This window comes from Manacus vitellinus, unplaced genomic scaffold (assembly GCF_001715985.3).
Source record: "Manacus vitellinus isolate BGI_N305 unplaced genomic scaffold, ASM171598v3 scaffold_73_pilon, whole genome shotgun sequence".
NCBI lineage: Eukaryota > Metazoa > Chordata > Aves > Passeriformes > Pipridae > Manacus > Manacus vitellinus.
In genome coordinates, this window is record NW_021940773.1 from 21372 (window position 1) to 40302 (window position 18931).

General features: G+C 45.2%; 1 protein-coding gene across 1 annotated transcript in view; it reads right to left on the reverse strand.

The window, feature by feature from the left end:
* Positions 1-18931, reverse strand: part of ADAMTS3 (ADAM metallopeptidase with thrombospondin type 1 motif 3) — a 56998-nt gene that overhangs the window by 18670 nt on the left and 19397 nt on the right. Inside the window, exon 5 of the mRNA XM_029964514.1 lies at positions 18698-18854. Within this exon, the coding sequence (XP_029820374.1) occupies positions 18698-18854 (157 nt within the window). The remainder of the gene's footprint in view (positions 1-18697; positions 18855-18931) is intronic.

Below are 18931 nucleotides of genomic sequence, written 5' to 3' on the forward strand. Positions count from 1 at the left end.
TCCCTTGCCAAAGAGTGTGTTAATGTATAAAGAGTCCCTAAGGACAGATGTGTTCTGCAGCTACTAAAAAATTCCATTCTGCAGTTCTCAAAGTAAGGAAACTAGGCCAGTCCATCCTGTCGCTGCCTCCTGAGGCTTATTTTCAAGTGTGCCTTTTGAAAAAACAGGGAAGAAAAGAAGAATCATTTAGTTCAAATGCAAATTCCAAGCAGTTCCAACAGAATTCTCACTGATCTCCAGAAGAATTGTGTACATGCAACATTTGTGTAGTGCTGCTGGTACTGGCTCATTATGAGTCATCAGCAGCAGAAACCACCCAGGTCGTCAGGGCTAAGATACGATGACAGCACGCCCTCATTAGGTTCTGGGATGGGCTGCAACTCATGGGCTTTGATTTATAAGGTCCTTAAGAAACAAAATTCTGGCAAGTTATGCATTCTCCCTTATCTTTTCTTACAAATTGCCTGAAATTGCCTTTTACTCCAGAAGCATCAAATGAGTTTCTAATGCTACCACCACAGTTTTGTGGCATGAGAAGAATGTGTCCTGTGCCGAGGACCCTGCCCCGAGCCCCTTCCCATGAGGAGCACCAACACTGGGACCTGCAGTCTCAGCGCTGGATTCAGGGCCTTAATATTGTCAGTGTCTCTGGAGGAGAGTTTGTTTGCTTAACTGCTGCCAAAACTTCTGCTTGTTTGTTTTTGGGGGCTGAGGAAAGAGTTTGTCTCTGCAGCGACCCCAGCCGTGCCAGTTGGCCATAAAAATACACAGTTTTACTCCGTGTTTCACTGTATGTTCAAGGCTGTATCCATGAAGCACTTCCAGAAGCCCCTGCAGGGCATCTCTCTGGGATATTTCACAATAAATAAATATTATCTCTGAAATTTTGATAACACAAAGCAAGCCAGCTCTGCTGCTGCAGAAACACGGTGCAGCGACACAGAGGAGAACATTGGATTTAACATTCCCCTCAAGGCACATAGAACAATTACTTGAGCATTAGCAAAAACCAAACCAAAAAAACCCAAACCAGAACAAATCTCCTGTCATAGAACCACAGAATCCTTGAGGTTAAAGAAGGCCCTTCAGATCAAGTCCAACCATTCATCCATTATTGCCAAGTCCACATCAGCTGGATGCTGTCCACCACGTGGGCATGGAAGTGCTGCTGCACCTGTGAGGGTCTCAGGATGTGGCAAGACAGGGTCTGGTGGTGGTGTCACACCTCGTAAAGGTGTCTTGGTGTCAGAGGAGGACAGACAGTAAAGCATTTCCTAATAGAAATAAAAATGCCAGCAACCCGGTTCAGACACCAGCAACTTCACCACACTGAGGAATGAAGAAAAGAGAGAAAAAAGTTCTTGTGACTTCATAAAAAGCCTGGGTATCTCTCACCTTCCTGAGAATCATTAAGCTTGGAGAATTACCTCTGCCTATGTTCTCTCCCACCCTTGGGTGGAAAATCTGCCAGTGACTGGCAGATTTACAAACAAACAGGGATTAGAGGAAGGTCTGAATCTTGGGGCTCTGCAGGATTAGCTGTGAAATGCACAGCCTCCATGGGCCACAAACACAGACCCTACCTCACTTTGTTCTTAGACTTAAAAGAGAAAACAAAACATTTTGAAGTGCTGACTGCTTCCATGAAATATGTGCTTCTCTGGTACCTGAGCAATTCCAGCTGCAGAATGATTCTGGGAAGGATGGAAGATTTCCTGCACTGTGTTCCTTGCTCTGACATCACGGGAAGGCTCTTCCCTTCCACGCGCCGTCAGCGAAACCAGCTCTGAGCACTCACTTACACGAGGGCTCGATGCCAGGGCACACTCAGGGAGCCACGTAGAAAGGCATCATCCTCTATGTATTTGAATAGAGCCAACTCGGGATAAATTTTTCCAATGGAAATGGTTGGAATTTTACCCCATAATTTTCTTGTCATCACTTCCCTACCTGGCATGAGGCTTTCTAGGACTGCAGGTTATCCATACCTGGCAGCAAACACACACAGAACATAGCCAGAACTTAAGGAAACTATAATTAAATATGCCTGAATTTAGGTCAGCTATTAACTGTTCTTTTTCCATCCCATGACCAGAAACTGGGAATACAAATAGAAAGGAGGAAGTTCAGCCTGTTCCAGAGTTCTCAGTGCTGCAGAACGTGCTTGACACACTACCTGGACAGTTTGCAACAGCTCTACACTTACCTGATTCCTGGTGAAAGTGCTTTTAGACCTGTGGAAATGTAGTAGTGATGGTGCTGGCGGTGGAAATGTCGCTGTGAGGTTCTAACACGCAAGCAAAAGATGAGGAATAAGGCTCAGGATCAAACCGAGCCTGTTTGGAAAAAGTGCTATTGCTCTCTAATAATGAAAAGCTGAGGGAAGACATTGAACAACCAAAGAGGAGAAGCCCCTGAGTGACAGCCCAGAGCCTGCTCTCTGCACAGCCCACGGACAAGGCACCACCTCGCCTGGACACCACTAATACCAGATCACAGCTCCGCGCTGGCTTAACACGGCCTCGGGACTTGCCCGGCCTTGCCCTGGCTCATCTGCTCTGCACCTTATTTTTAGCTGGGTTTTAGCCCTAACAGCCAACTTAGCCAAGAGACAGTTACCCTACAACTATAAACCACATCTCCTACCATTTCTGCTTTCCTAGTAGCAAAAAATCCTCCCCTCTCACATTTCTTTATTTCTCTCTCTATATATATAGCAAGAATTCCATCATAATTTTGTTTTGGAGGTACAGATGATTTGGTGGTTAGTTTTGGTTTCTAGAGCTTTTTTAGAACAGGTTTAAAATATATTCTTACATGCCATTATTAAAATACTTAATTATGGAATTTCCCTTTTCCCCACAGAAAGGGGAACCCCCTGGTTATATGGATCGTGAGTAGGGCGGGAATCTTGCTTTGACTCTGAATTCTAAAGGACTTTGCATCTCCTAAAATGTAATAAAAACAGTCTCTTGACAATTCCAAGTCTTTACTATCTTTACTACAAGCTGTCCCTCTTTCTCCAGTAGAGCAACTTACACATATAGTTCAGAGACTTTATCTACTTTAATCCCAGGAGAATATTCTGTCGGATAAAGGCCATAATTTATTGGGATATATGAAGAAGACTCAAGCATTTGGGCCTGGCTTTTTAGGAGACCTGAGAGACACCTTTTGCTGGTGGTTACATACAAAAAGAGGACACACAGAAGTCTGTGGGTCACAGATTAGACACACATAAACCAAGCAAATCCATTCCTTTGTCACTTCACGGCACACCAAGTTCTGCAATTCAATATCAGTGGAGCCTTTTAAACACCACTGCAAAAAAAAGGTGAAAAATAACACGGAAAAAGTCCCATTTTGCAAAATCATCAGCTGTATCAAAGTCCAGAAGTAAGAAAAAAGCATCTGTAGAGGCTCTGGAATTCAGTTTGCAGAGGAGAAAGAGTAAGTCAGCAACCATGTGCAGCCTGGCCCACTGCTGAGGTGCACACCTGAGTATCTGGGCTGCTGGAACCAAATCCAGTTTGGGTATGGGAGGGCTTATTTCCTACAGCTTGGAGTGGCCAGCCCTGCACTTCCAAAGTTTCCAGTTCCTAAGAGCATTGAGTCCATGCCTTTATAAGTCAGACGATCTCCCAGGAACATCAGAGAGCTCTGCATTAACAACCTGAAAAGCACTCATGCCTTCATGCATCATTACATCAACCCAAAAATCACTTCTACTTCACAAAGGCACACACTTAAAGCATCCTCAGATTCCTAAGTGGAATAATGCATTATAAAAGGACAGAGCAATCCAAAAAGGGGGGTACCCCTAAAGCCCTCCACATTCGGAAAGCACAGGCTGCATACATAATTTATTTGCTAATTTAGAACTTACTGGAAGAAGAAATGCTGGATAGCCTGAGCTCCCAGCATTTTTGGACAGCTTCCCTGAGATTCCAACAGGCTTCAGAGGAGTTCCAGGGTCTAAACTCTTCAAGCAGGTGTTTTCAGCAGCTGACCACTACTAGGAGCTTTCAGTGCTTGAGGAAGTTGCTTTGGCAGAGATGCTGCCCCTCAGTGCTCATTAACTAAGTAGTTATAGCAAGGCCTTAAAATTATTTCAATCCCAGTCTGGATTCCTTAGTCCTTGGCATCTGAGCCAGCTTCTGCCAGCTGGCTGAAAGCATGGAGAGAGCCATGGAAGGGTTGGGGTTTGAAGGGAGTTTAAAGACCATCTAGTTCCACCCCCCTGCCATGGGCAGGGACACCTTCCACTTAACCAGGTTGCTCCAAGCCCTGTCCAACCTGGCCTTGGACACTTCCAGGGATGGGGCAGCCACACGTTCTCCAGGCAAGCCAGTAAAGGAATTTTCAGTGGCAAAGAATGGGGCAAATTGGGGCAGTTTCCACAGTGAGTGCACTAACAACTCCTTGGGTTGCTCATTTCTCTGGGATAAAGGGAGACCTGTGTTTACATACAGCTGCTTATTTTTAAAAGCTGTATAAGGACTGTGTTCCTACAGACCTGAGACCCGTTACTGCCACAGGAATGGTGTGAGAGGACACGGCCTGGCCAGTGCAGGCCCAGCCACAGCCCTGCTTGTCACAGAGCAGCCCAGTGCTCTGTGTCAACAGCAATTACCCTCCAGTCATCACCTTATCTGCCTTAAGCCTCTGCAAGTCGGCAAAGCCAGCTACACTGTCCAGACACAACAGCGGGACCTCGGGACAGAGCCCCGCTTCCTTCCACGGGGATTACTCCGAGCGGGGAGCTGTGCCTTGCTCACACAGCAGTACAGACACAGCCCTGCCCAGCTCCTGGGGATGAACTATGGAGCCTGGCAGTTGCTGAGGAAGGACTTGTACAAGCCACCAATGTGCTGGTTAATAGTTCACCTAAATATCTGAAAATCTGTGCTCTGGAGCAGCCCCACAAATGACACAAAATCCCCGTGGTGGAGGCCTGCCAGTCTGATCCACTCAGGGAGAAAACTCTCCCACTGTGATCCATGCAAGGGGAAATCTCTCACAACAGCTCAGGGAACAGTCTTTGCTCTTTTCCAGGACAGATTTGCATTCTCCTGCCTATGGAGAAGCTGAAGAGCTTCAGCTGAAGGGCTCTGCATGACCCACCTGGCCTGAGCCAGAAGTGCTGTCCAGCTGGAGAGCAAAGCCAGGAGCAGCCAGGGCAGCTCAGCTTTTCCATTAAAGTAATGACCCACACTGAAAACCCATTGTAAAAATCCAAGGGAAGAACGTCAGTGGTGACAAGGTGGGGCATGGCAACCTGCTACTGCAAAACTGCTGGAGGACACTTTGGTGGCAACAGTGGAAGACCAAAAAAAGTGCTTTGAACGCTCTTCCTGTAAAAGCAGAGACATGAACATGCTTCTCGTGGACTTGCTCCGAGTTCTCTAGAGTCTCCAAGGGGCAGGGCAGACCACTACCATCACAACATAAGCACCAGTTAACACTGGCACCTGCGTCCTGCCCGCTGCCCTGGCAGTCCTCCCCCGATCTGTCTTCATGATGGAGCTCCAGAATCTGGATAATTGATCTAGAGGACACTGGCTGGAGTGGACATTCGACCTGTTACAAAACAGAGAATCATTAAGGCTGGAAAACACCATCAAGTCCAACCACTGAACACATGAACTCTGAAAGGCCAAATGAGGAGTGGAGAAGGGAAGAGATGAAACTCTGCCCAAGTGCCAAAGCCAGAAGTTTTGAACATAAAGAAATCAAAGAAAATTTCTGAATTTAGTGGGACTGAAGCAATTTCTTTCCAGGTCTCACACGTTCAAAGAAGAGGTAAAACAGAAAGAATACCTGGGCCTGGCTCCATTCTAAACTCGGTGAACATCTTCACAGGTATAAAAGGTAAAATTAGAGTCCAACACCCTCAGTGTGATTCCCTTGCACGGCCACCAGAGCAGGTGGAAGCCAAGGATGGGAACACCACAGGCAGACACAGCTGTCCGATGGTTTATGCTGAGATCAGCATTTAAAGGAGACAGGAGATTTGAATTCACAGTATTCACTCACATAAAAGGAATAACTGAGTGTGTAAAACTGGAAAAAAAAATGTGGGAAAATATTTCTGCAGTCCATATTACCGAGACAAAGGGAACTTCAAATGAGTCACAGAGCGCGGGTGTGCGACAACGGCTCACTTCCTTCCCAGGTCTCACTGCCCTGGGACTCCTTAATGGAGCTGAAAGCATAATTGTCCTTAATTGCTCAGTTGGCACTAAGTGGATTCCAACCTTCTGACAGGACAAAGCCCAACAGCTGGTTTTTGGAGCCCGGCCTTCCGATGAGCCCGTGCACCTGCAGTGACACCAGCCACGTCCATGGAGGGCTCCTCCACCACTGCCAGGCAGCAGCAGAGCCCTGTCTGCATGCCTGGGAGGTCCCCTCCCACCCCAACCAGCCCAGGATTCCATGATCCTATGAGATATGTGCACCACATTTAGACAGACATGGTACATTACAATATTTAGGTATTAAGGTATATGAAACTGAAATTTTGCAGAACTTCATTTGCCCATCAACCCCATCACAAGCTGAAAAGCTTAATTTTTTAACTCATACATAAGAATTGGCCGGAATACTGAAGATGGAGTGGGGGATTATAAATATATTCCAGATAGCTGTGCTGGGTTGACAAATTCTGGTTCTTTGTTGCAAAATAATATTCAATGTCACAGAGGCAGATTTTGTGAAATCACAGAAAGCCGGTCAAAGCCTCTGCTCTCTCCTAGTCACACATCTTCTGGAAGAGAGGATTTTAAAGCTGGAAGGGCTGACAGGGAGGGAGCAATCCTGAACAGAAAGCCAGCTCTCAAACCTCCCAATTCCTTATGGAGCAGAGCTCTCCTGCCCACACCTCTGGCTATAATTACATAGAGTACACCCTGAGTGTGATACCCTTATAAAAACCACACAGCCCAACATTACAGACGTACTGATTTTCAGGGGAAAACAGAGCAAACAGGCAGCTTAGGAGGGTTAATTTTGACTGTCACACCACAGAACTGTTATGCAAACATTAGAGTCTCACCTGTGCTTTCCTGTCGCCATTCAGGGAGGGGAAGAGTTTCCTGCAAGGCCCAAACACAGGCCCCCAGAAACTGGCACAGAATTATTTCATTATGGATCCATCCCCCTCAGTATTTCCCTTTTTTTTCATATAGACTCTTACACAACGAGGCATTTTTTTTTCCTTTCCACCTCCCCAAATTCCTACGAGCGCGCCAGCCTTGCCTGCACCTCGCACAGATGTGTTATGAATATAACTCACACTGTTTCCACACAGGATATTTTGATCATTCCCCTCTCCTTTTCCCCATCTCGATCCCATCCAAAATAGCACAGAGTCATAATCATAAATTCTCCTGTTCTGACCTGAAAAAGCTGTGACTAAGGAGAGGGAGTTTTGTCGGCAAGGTTCATCCCTGCTGCCTGCCATGGGAGGTGAGGTCTGCTGGAGGCGTCTTCCATAGGGAATTAGTACTTCTTTCTGCCCAGAACCAACCTTCTCCCTCCTGACACTCAAGGCCATTCAGATAAAACCATAAATGTCCACCTCTTATGTTAAAATTAATTTGAATACATCTGAACATTATTGCTAGAACCTCACCACAATGCGTGAATATCCAAAATGCCATTTAGTTGTGGAATGACACTTCACAAAGCACTTCGTGCCCCTTCAGTAGCACACTCTCTCTATGAAGCTGCTCCTCGAATCCAAGGAATTTCTCTGTGAGAGGAGAGCTGCCAACTTTCCCTCTTTGGCAAGCAGGGTCCCATTCTTGTGCCTCTCTCCATTTCCTGCACAGTGTTGCTTTAACGAGCCCTTCGGTCTGGTGGAAAGCTAACAGAGATGGTGAAAAAAACCCCATAATAATAAAAAAAGAGATGAACCTGAGAGGGGAGAAGATTTAGGAAGAATTTTCCATAGCATATACAATGGGTCTGACTAGAAATATGACAAAAAGAGATAGTCCTCCTCCTCAAAAGGAGGGAAAACAATCCTCCTTTAGGGTTTAGTTTTAGACACATAAAGGGGCCTCTCAAGCTAATCAATAAATCTAATGACTTAGACTTACAAAGAAGAACTGCTTAGACAAATATTGTTTGTGTTGCAGGAGTGCAGGAATACTGTAGAAATAGCAGTGAGACAGCCCAAGGCACCAAAATAAATGAAGAGTATGGTTTGTGGAACTGTCATCCAAAAATGCAGCCTTCAGCTTGGATTCAATCCCTAACTAACACAAAGGCAAGCTTATCCCAACCCTGGATCCCAGTTTGACAGTGTGGTTGCAGTAGCTGGATCCCCAAAGTGATGTGAGAGTGACAATCAAAAGTGGGAGAAAAGCTGTCCCAAATTAGGAAACAACAGAACCAACCAATACAAGAGAAGAGCTGAAATGGCAGGACAGCAAATAATCCCAATTTTAAAAAGTGCATCCAAGCATTAGTCACGGATAATAAGCCCCTCTTTCTTGCCACACGGAATTTCAGCCGTTTTTCAAAATTCCACTGGCATAAATATAAAGGAAAGGCTCCAACTATAAACTGTCACTGAATGCTGTTGAACTTGGGTTCCTGCTTTTTTTTCCATGAATGCACTGTAAGTCAGCATTCCAAGAGCAACAAACGTCCCAAACCCAAGATATTTCCCAACAGTCCGTGGACCATGAGAGTGTCCAAGATAAGGGCAAAAATATGCACGAGGCCATTCTCCTCAGATCCCACATCCACAGGGGAAGGGGTCCCCAAAACCCCAGGCGGATCTGCACCAAGGGGGTCTTGGGCTGGGACAACAAACAGCTTCAATAACCCACCCAGAGCACAGAGATCATTGCATTGCCGTACTGAAAATCCTGAAAAACAAGGAACATCCAAGTCCTTAGTGACATGGAGCACCTGCTTGGGATGTGGGAGGTTTAATTTGGATTGAAGCTCTGCCACTGTGGAGCAGCCTTTTCCAAACCTTGGGCATCGGCTTACCCACTGTATTCAGGGTAATAGCCTCCAGTGCCTTTGAATATCCCACTCAAGCTGTAGATACTATCATCATCCCCAATAAACCTTCACAGAAGGTGCTAAAAGCAGTTTATTATGTCCCAAGTACCTGAAGGTTTTACAGATGCTCTTGTCCAACTCTGCTCTTCCAAGGGAAATCACCCGAGGGAACTCACTGTCCAGCAGCACAGATGAAAACTGCCTTTCCCTGCTTTGGAAAGCCAGCTGCTGCCTCAGTTTCCCCGGCATCAGAGCCAGAACCCTGTCTTTTACCTGTGCAAGTGCCTCACTACTCTCACTGTACACCTGCACATGGAATGCAAACCATGGAGTTCTCTGGAGATATTGGCAGCTGGGACACCTGCACACGGTGTCATCACCCGTGAGCCTCAGGAAAGGGATGTTAAGTTCAACACAGAGACTTCTCTCTCTTTAAAGAAATGTAAAGCCTAATTTCTTAAAGGCTTTAAAAAGGGAGCCAGGGCAGCTGGAGGCAGAGGATGCTGGGTTTCCACGGAGCGTTACATCTGAGGAACAGCTGTGAGTCAACCTGCGTGGCAAAGGTTCAAGGATACAAGTGCTCAGCTTTAAATCCCACAGATACAGGCAAGGAATGACCTGCAGGAGAGACACTGCTGGCTTGTCTCCATCACTTCCTCCCACAAATGCCACAAGTTTCTTCTTTATACAGGAACAAACATCCTAAATCAGTGGTATTAAAGGGCCTGATCAAGAAACAGGCATTTGGGGTTTAATGCCTATCAAATTTCTTTCACTATCAGCAATTCTAAGTGAGCCAGGAGATGGAGAGAGAACACATCTGCTCACTGCAGTGCTGGTGAGACGTTCCTAATAACGATGCAGATGTTTCCAAATGGAAGTGGATGGGATGCCCAGATGGCTTTCATTGTCCTATTTTTCCAAGCAGCCCAGCAAACTTCAGATGTAAAAAAATTAATATGAATGATGAGTCTGTCTCGCCAGCAAAAATAAAGAGCATGTTTGACAAAAGAGCAAACAAAGCAGATCTGAGGAGGTCAGAACTTCATCAGCCTTCCTCCAACTAAGCCAGTGTCTAATGAGCCCCCAAACCATGGCACAGTGCTGCATGAGCCCTCAAAGACCAGATCCTTTTAATTGATTTATCTCCCCCGTGTTCCCTCTTAAAGAGAACTGTTAACTAAAGGAAGACTGCTTTTTACTTCTAGTAGTAAATGTTCTCGGCACCAGAAACTTGGAAGCTTTGAAGTGCTGGAAGTAATGAAAATATATTGTTACTTATTCTTGGCAGGGAAAACTCTGCAAACTGATTAAGAAAAAGGGCTTGAAATAAATCAAGAATCAACCCTGTGAAAGCAAACTGAGAAATACCATTAAAATACCAAAGCAGAGGCCCAAATGCATCTGTTTGCAAATTCACTTGTAATCAGGCATAAAAAGAACATGGAGTTGGCTGTGGAAGAACCTGAGCAGAACCCAGGGATATGGAAGTGCAGTTTCAAGGACTGTTCAGGTTCTATTTAGAACAGTTACCAAAATGAATTATATGGTCCGTGGATACTCTCTGCCTGTTGGTTAAAACTGAGAATGGCAAAACTAAAAAAATCAGGAAATAAATTATCTTGTGAACTGGTTATCTGTTGCTATCACAGACCTAAGGAATCCAGGACTTTTGCTGAAATTAGTTATATCATCTGTGATGGTATCAGTTATATTTTCCTCATAAGCCACAGAGCATAACGAGTTACCCTTTCACTCTAAGATACTTCTCACAGATTTTCAAAACAGCTTTTGCCACAGATGAAATGAAAGCAAGAGATATACTTGGAATTGCTCTCAGTCTAGATGTACCAGCCGAATTTTCCATGTCCAACAAGATGATTTCCAGGTTAAGTTTGAGATATTTGTCCTATGTTGTGAAGAAACATGGAAGATCAGAACTCATTTTCACTGTGAGTTGGCTCTGAGCTTCCTTTCTGCTCTAAGCAAGTGAAAAAACCCCCACAGAGAATCTTTATCATCAAATCAAAGATACTCAAAGCCAAATGAAAATCTACACCCAGAAATGGAAGAAGCAGAAGGCACTACTTTGTAGCTGGACACAGTTAGGGAGTCCAAAAGCTAAGTGAAAACGGGTAAACGACTACAACATTAACTCTGCCATGAAAGGGAAGAAACACACCCAAAGCCTTGAGGCCCAGAGGCTTCATGAGCTGCTGGAGGGCAGGGACCAGCCACAGTCACTGACTCTCACTTCTCTACACCACTAACAGACTTACTGCTACCTCTCACCTTAATACCTCTGACAGATTTATTGTCGAGCAGAGAAAAGCACAACTGCTCTTTCTCCTGGAAATTGTGACTTTATGTTCCCTGGAACTACTAGTGAAGAGAACTGGAACGGCAGAGCAGAGCTCTCCATTAAGGAAGCACAAATTTCCTAGGATGGCCTTGTATCACCTGTAACTGTTTCCAGAGGAGACTGAAAAAGCTCAGTTTACAGTGTGTTTAAACCTGTTGCACTTGATTTTTTTAGCACCTGAAAGATTTGTTATTATTAGCATTTTGCACAAGATGATCAGTGTATTTCGAAGTTTTCATTTTAATTTACAATAACCAGGTGGTGCTGATTTATTATTTGATGTCTGTAGGATTACAGAACGCAATTATTTGGCAAACAAATTGTTCTTCAAACTCGGTGATTCAAATTTTGTATTATGACTACAATATATATTTATTTCATACAAAAAGAGCCCTTGCTAATGATTTCACACGTTCTCACACCCCATCATTCCCTGTCCTCCATGGAGGATGCGAGTGCCCGAGTGGAAGGGCAAACCTATTCCCTGCAGGCATGTCACTAACTGTTGGGAGGCAGCAGCCTGCTTGTTGTCTGGGTGGAGAGTTAAGACACCGAAGGAGACACCAGAGAGGCACCCAAGCCCTTACTGGCATCCCTCCTACAGGTATGTGCTCAAACTTTTCCAGGGAATGTTTAAAAACAGGCCCTGCAAAGGAAGATGCACCAGTGAAACGCTTCCCTTGGCTACTCCTACGGTCCGAGCCAGCAAAGCTCTTCATCCCTCACTGGGTTCTCTTCCCAAACCACACAGTATTTGCTGGAATCCAACCCAGATTTCCCACAGGTCAGCCTCTCACTGTCACCAGCTTCCCTGAGACTTCAGTTCCCTCTTTTCCAACTCAAACTGCAAGCTCAGACTTGTGTGACTTTTAATAACCCCCAGAACTCAAATTATCTCGCCGATCCTGTCCCATGTTATTGGAATACTCCAAAGAATGATTAGACAAGGCATTCTGGCAACCTCCCCCCCCTCCCGGTTTTCTTAGCAAACAACAGCTGGGTCATGCTGTTACTCTGTGGTGTTTTACTATTGCGTTGTGGAAAGATTTATGCGCTTGTGTAACCCAGAAATGGGTCTGAAGAAACTCGGTCCATGGGGAGCAACGTGAACTACGAGGATGATGTTCTCACGTTAGTCATTCCCATCCGCATTCCTGGCAGCTCCAGCTGCCCAGTTCTGGGTCATCCCACGTCAGACAAACCAGATAAGTTTACTTCTCATTTACACCATGTTTTGGAGGATGCAGTGAGCAATACATGTGGTAGGGCAGGAGTTTCTCCACAGGACCCCACCAAAAGGAGGAGCACAGCATCCAAATCGCTCATTCAAAGCACACCAGATCCATCTTCCTTTTCTGTCATAAATCAGGGATGCCTCCATGTCATCCAGATATTTTCAAAGATATGACTGAATTAAATTACCTATGGTTTGGATCCTTACCTGTTTCTAAAATCTTTCTAAAAATACCCATTAAAAACCAGGTATCTCTCAGTGGGGAAAAATGCCAAAACTGTAGTAAATTAGGGGTAGAAAGTCCAGCGAGAGCCACAGGGTACGGAAATTACTATTTGATGTTAGGACACAAACTGCTACATTTTAATTCATTTTCCCATCAGAGACATAGATTAAAAAGCCAACTGTAGAACAGACTGATTAAACAAGGCTCTTTCCTTTCCGTGGAAGAGTCTCTCAGTGCTGTCATTTTGGTCCTAAATTTGTACGAAGCGCATGTAAAACACATAAACAAGGCTCAGCCCCTGCACGCTGTGGGAGGATTCATTTCCTTCAGTTCCGGACCTTTAATTCACATAAACTCACCCTGATAAGGCAGTCTCTTCTGCTTCCCATTCCCATGTTCCCAGACAGGGATGTTCTGGTACATACATCCTGGTACATACCCCATTTTACACCACCCTGGTCCCTTGGCCAAATTCAGAGCACTTTTAACCACCTCAGGTGCATCCTTCTAATCAAACTCAGCATTAGAAATGAGTTAGTTCTCACCCAAGGGAGGGAACTCAGTCCCACGTGGATCACCCAAAGGGTGACCCTCTCCTTGGCATGTCTTCACCTCTCCAAGAACATCATCTCTAAACCAAACAGGCTTCTTCATGTGGGAACAGCTGCTTTCACAGTATTTAAAAACCTCTGCTGCCAGTTATCACCACTGTTCCTTCAAAGTTTTCTTCTTCCTATACAATTTAGGGGCACAGGGAGTTTTCACTGGAAAACTGTATGAGCCCTGGAATGGCCTCAAGCTGCATGTACTGACCTGTCTCCAGTTTTTCAATTTTCCCTTCATACAGGTTTTTCTGTGTGTTTTACTACTCTGGCATTGGGTGCCTGCAGTTGGAATGAAGCCTTTATCCTTGGTTTTATTTAAGAATCATTTTCCTTTGTTATTGCCAAGAAGAGAAGACGACTTAAGCAGATGGATGTCCCCACTGCCATCATCGGGCCATAAGAGCAACCTCCCCGACACAGACACAGCACATCACTCACTTCACACTTCTGATCCATTCCTGCTCAAATTTCTTTCTTAAAAAAAAAATAACAAGCTTTTCCTCAGCTATGAAGTCTGGGTTTGCTTTTCCTTCCTAAATACATCCATCACCAATGCTCCTTCTCCTTTGTACCGTGCCGTGCTGTTCCTGTTCTGTTTTGCTGACTACTTTTCCCTTGATTAAGCAAACTGTTACCTGAAAAAAAAGAATTAAAAAACCCATCCCACAAACCAGTATTCAGTCAAGAACTTGAGAGAATCCAATTAAGTTTCAATTTTATAGAAGAAGGCTAAATTAAAAGCAAAAGCTCCAGCAGCTCTGGATAAGAGGAAGGATGTCTTTAGACAATCTAGGTTACTGCCATCAATAGAAGTTATTTGAAGGGCCTTTCTTGGGGGACTACAAGAGAGCTGGAGAGAGACTTTTGATTAGATATTGGGAAGGAATTTTTTCCTGTGAGGGTGGTGAGGCCCTGGTACATGTTGCCCAGAGAAGCTGTGGCTGCCCCATCCCTGGAAGTGTCCAAGGCCAGCTTGGGCAGGGCTTGGAGCAACCTGGGAGGTGTCCCTGCCCATGGCAGGGGGGGAAACGAGATGAACTTTGAGGTGCCTTCCAACCCAAACAACTCTGTGACTCTGTGATGATACAAGAATGCCCGGACTGAACAGAGGATGTTACACAATGTGGTGTGCTCGGTCCCCACAGAAATCATTTCCATCTTTCCCGTTATTCCTGATTGCACAGGCTCATGTGGTGGGCTGGGCAGTATCTAAAATATACTCCACCAGAACACAGGTCATGAGAAATTCTGCTGAGAAAGAGTTCAGACACCCTCCGGCACGACGGCATCCCTGAGAACCACTAACGTGCCTGGGGAAGGGCCGAGGGAGGTCTCCCGAGCAGGCAATAGTCTTCCCATTCTTCTACCTTCTATTCCAGGGTTTCATTCCCAGGCAACCAGGAGCAATTCCAAAATCATTTCTTCCTCCTACATGTTTCCCACCTGGGACAAAGACGCTCGAAGCCAGTGCCATGGCAACCCCATTGGACACACAAGCACTTTGGTTCTTTGGGGGAAATGAAAGTTCTGAAAGGAAGCTGGGAGATAAAGGCTCCTGTTCCTTGTTTCCCACTGTTAGTTAGTAATTACAAAAATACTTTCATCTCAAGTGCTCTCTGGGTGACTAGGTTGTCATTTAAAAAATACTGTGATGGGAGAGGAGGATGAAATAGGAAAGCTGTGAGTACATTTACCACGCTGTGTAACCTCCACACTCAAGGTTGGTTGTCATCATTCTACCACAGGAAAAGAAAGTGCATGGAAAAAATCACAGAAGAATGAACAGGAGGAAAGATAAATCGAATTCTCAGTGATCAGCTGGAGCAGAATATGATCCAAACCCCGCCTCGTCATCCCACTGACATCAACCTGAGTCTTCCCACCGACTCCAGAGGACTTGGATCAGGCTTTTATGTTTCTGAAATACAATTTGGGTTTTATTTTACCACACTCCTGAGTCTGACTCAGTAGAACTTGCACAGAAGGCCTCCTGGGTGCAAATCTGATTGTAAATTCCACAGTCCTTGGCCTGTTTCTGTTGTTTCTTGGATGCTTTCAAGGAATAAGGTTAATGATCACACATCTTGGTGATGTTTCTCAGCTTCTTAACAAAGAACAGCTTCTTTTCATCCTGCTCAGACAGAATGATATCATTGTTGTTCTTTCAAATCCTCCCAAAATCAGGCTTTTCCTGAGAGAATGTCTTTCCATTCCTAAATGAAAAGCTGTTTTGGTGAGAAAATCCTAAAGATTTATTTAAATAATGTTTTAACATGACAGCCTCACACATTGTTATATTTTTTTCTGTCTGCATAGCTTGCTTGCTCTCTGACTCTCAGACATGGAGTCTTTGATCTTCATTTCTTTCTGCCCTTAAGAGTAACTATTTTTTGCTTTAATGTACATTATTTGGGAATAACACTCACAACATGAACACTGACCATGAGTACCTGCAGTACTCAACTCAAATGAGAAGCACAGATGTTCGGTGTCTTTAGGATCAAGACTTAAATGACTGGGGAAGTCGAGCTTACAAGTGTCATCCCAGGGCAATCCGACATGGAAAAGCTGTCAGGAGACTGTCGGGTGTATTTACACCCATGGAGAACTCTAGACATTGTCCTGCCCTGGGACAGGATTCCCAGACCAGACCTAACCAGATGCTCATCCCAGATGTTTAAAAACAAATGTCAAGTGTCTCATCCTACCACATTTCAGAGTTTTTCCAATAGCTGGGATTTCCCAGGGGAGGCCTTGGCTTCCATCCCGCAAAGGAGGAAGAGCTTCCTCTGTCCAGAGGAACCAACCTGAGCTCAGCACTTCAAACCAGCAAACAGCCCCACCCTGTGTGATGGAGGTCACAGGGACCAAGAAGGACTTGGGGTTTATAAAATGATTTGAACAATCAGTGGTCAAGACCCACTGCTTCCCTCCACTGCCCCACTTGGCAGAAGAGAGATCAGATTCCAAGGAATACAGTCAAATAAGACCCTCTGAATAATCAGACAGTTTACCCATGACATATAAATAGTCAATCCTGCCACCAGTCTGTCATAATATGGAAAATTATCCACATTTCCCTGATATCACAGACTGAGAGGAGAGGTATTTTATAAGCATAAAAGCTATAAAAAACAACTGATATCAAAGCTGATATCAAAACAACTCCCAAGTAGTCAGGGCCATTTATATGCAAGAGATCCTATTCATACCAGAATGATTGAAAAGAGTGAGGTATAAAAAGGCAATAATTAATGAAGGGGTCCTTTAAGGAGCCTGAGTTGAGTGTGCACACACACAGAGAACAATTCCCCACAGGAATGGGGCAGGATTTCTAGTCTGATTTCTGGAGTGTCTCATATAAGGCACTTCTAAAGAAACCAATCTCTACACAAAGCAAATGATGAAACCAATACATGCAATATGCTGCTGTCATTTCCTAAAGAGGCTATCCAGAGACATGGATACCATAGGCAGGAATCAGCACAGGGTGCTGCTTTGGGGTGAAGGCTGAACCCACACTGTCCAGTAGCTCGAGGTATCCCAGTATCTTCCCCAGAACCCCAGATTTCTGGTTCCCAGCTAAGAAAGCTCACTGACACTTCACCCCAAAAACCAGCCATAAATAAAGAGACAAGGATAGATATAAGTGTGCTGACTTCCATGAGAACACAGTATATGAACCAATTCATGTCCCTTGCACTGTGATCACGGCTAAAACCTTGCTCTCAGGATGGCAGCTTTTCCACTTAAAACTCCTACGCTCACTCCGTCCCACAGTTTGAACAATGTCCAACCAATTCCCAAATGCTATAATATCCTGCAGGAATTCCAGATGTCCTGTCAGACTGAAAGCTCTTCCACATAGCTGGAGCTGGAAGCTTTCCTCTTAGGAATCTGGTTTTTTGTAGGGAGAATAGGCCACAGTGTGTCCTGTGTCACCGTGGAGGAAAGGCCTTCACACAGCATTTCCCAGCTTTTGCAACCACTTCACTGACAACGACAGCTTTAAGTACTTTTTTATCTTAATGACTGTTTTGTTGAGTCATCTGTCATCTGTTGCTGAGAACTTGGATTTTTGTCTGTGCTGGCTGAACTCCCAAACCACCAGCAGACCATTCTCTGCGTCACTGCCTCCGGCCCGGGCACAGTGATGGGAGCAGAGCCAGAGAAGAACGAGGAAGATGTCCATGGCATCGATATGCCGCTGACAACTCCACCGCTGCAAACATTTCCTCAGGCTCCACAGGCTTGGGCAGCTTGCTATAACCTTGGTCATGGAATCATTTCGGTTGGAAAAGCCCTCCAACATCACTGAGTCCAAATGTTCCCCCAGCAAATGGCAAGGGTACCACTAAACCATGTCCCCAAGTACCACACCTTCGTGACTTTTAAATCCCTCCAGGGACAGTGACTCCACCGCTGCTCTGGGAAGTGCAATCCATGAAGAAATTTTTTGTAATATCCATCCTAAACCTCCCCTGACACAACTTGAGGCCAGTTCCTCTATACCTGTCACTTGTTACCTGGGAGAAGAGACCGAATCCCACCTGGCTCCAATGTCCATTCAGGGAATTTTGACTTCCTTTCTGAGAAGGTCTCCCTGAACCTCCTCTTCTCTGGGCTAAACCCCCCCAGATGCACGAGCTAAATTGGAATAACCTTGCTGGGGCACCAAAAGCCAAGTAGCTCTAGTTCTGTGTGTTGCATGTTACTGTTCTTTATTTCCCAAACCCTTTCAAGTTCCATCAACATGCAAACACAACATATGAACAGGAATTTGAGAAGCTGAGAGATGCTGAAAAACAGGCAGAGCGCTGACAGGGAGCGGAGCTGCTCTTTCATCCTCAGCCCAGAGGCTCAAAATCCTCAGCACCCCCCAATGCAATGCCTTGGCTTGTAAGGGTTTGTGCAAAATTAAAAAAAAACATACAAGCAAACGGATTAAACTACACCATAATTATTCTCAGACACGATAATTACTCTCAGATGGACCAACCGCACTATCTTCAAGGCAGAGGGAAATCCTCGGATGTGACAAAATATATCCGCCCCACACAAGTGCCTTCAGACCGCCTGAACTGCAACCAGTAGGAGGAGGGAAACAGTAAATTGGCACAACTTCACTGTTACTCGGAAACAAACAGGACCCAAACTTTAAACAGGAGTTGTGTGGCCTCTTTCCAAAGCTTCCATAGGCTGGAGTCACCCGGAACAGATCTGCAAAGAACCCCCACAGGATACTGTACCTTCTGTGTGGACATCAGGGAGCACGTCAGGCGGATGCTGCGCTACCGCCGACCGCCGGTACACCATGTGGATCCTTCCCTTCTCCTCTTCCATTTGCTTTCCTCTTTCCAAGGGCTCGATGAAGTATTCATCCTCATCAGTTCTTATCATTCCAGCCTGGTGAGAAAGAGAGAAAGCGTGTCCATGTCACTGGAGAGCCTAAAGAGGTTTGACAAGCAAATATCAAGGGGGTG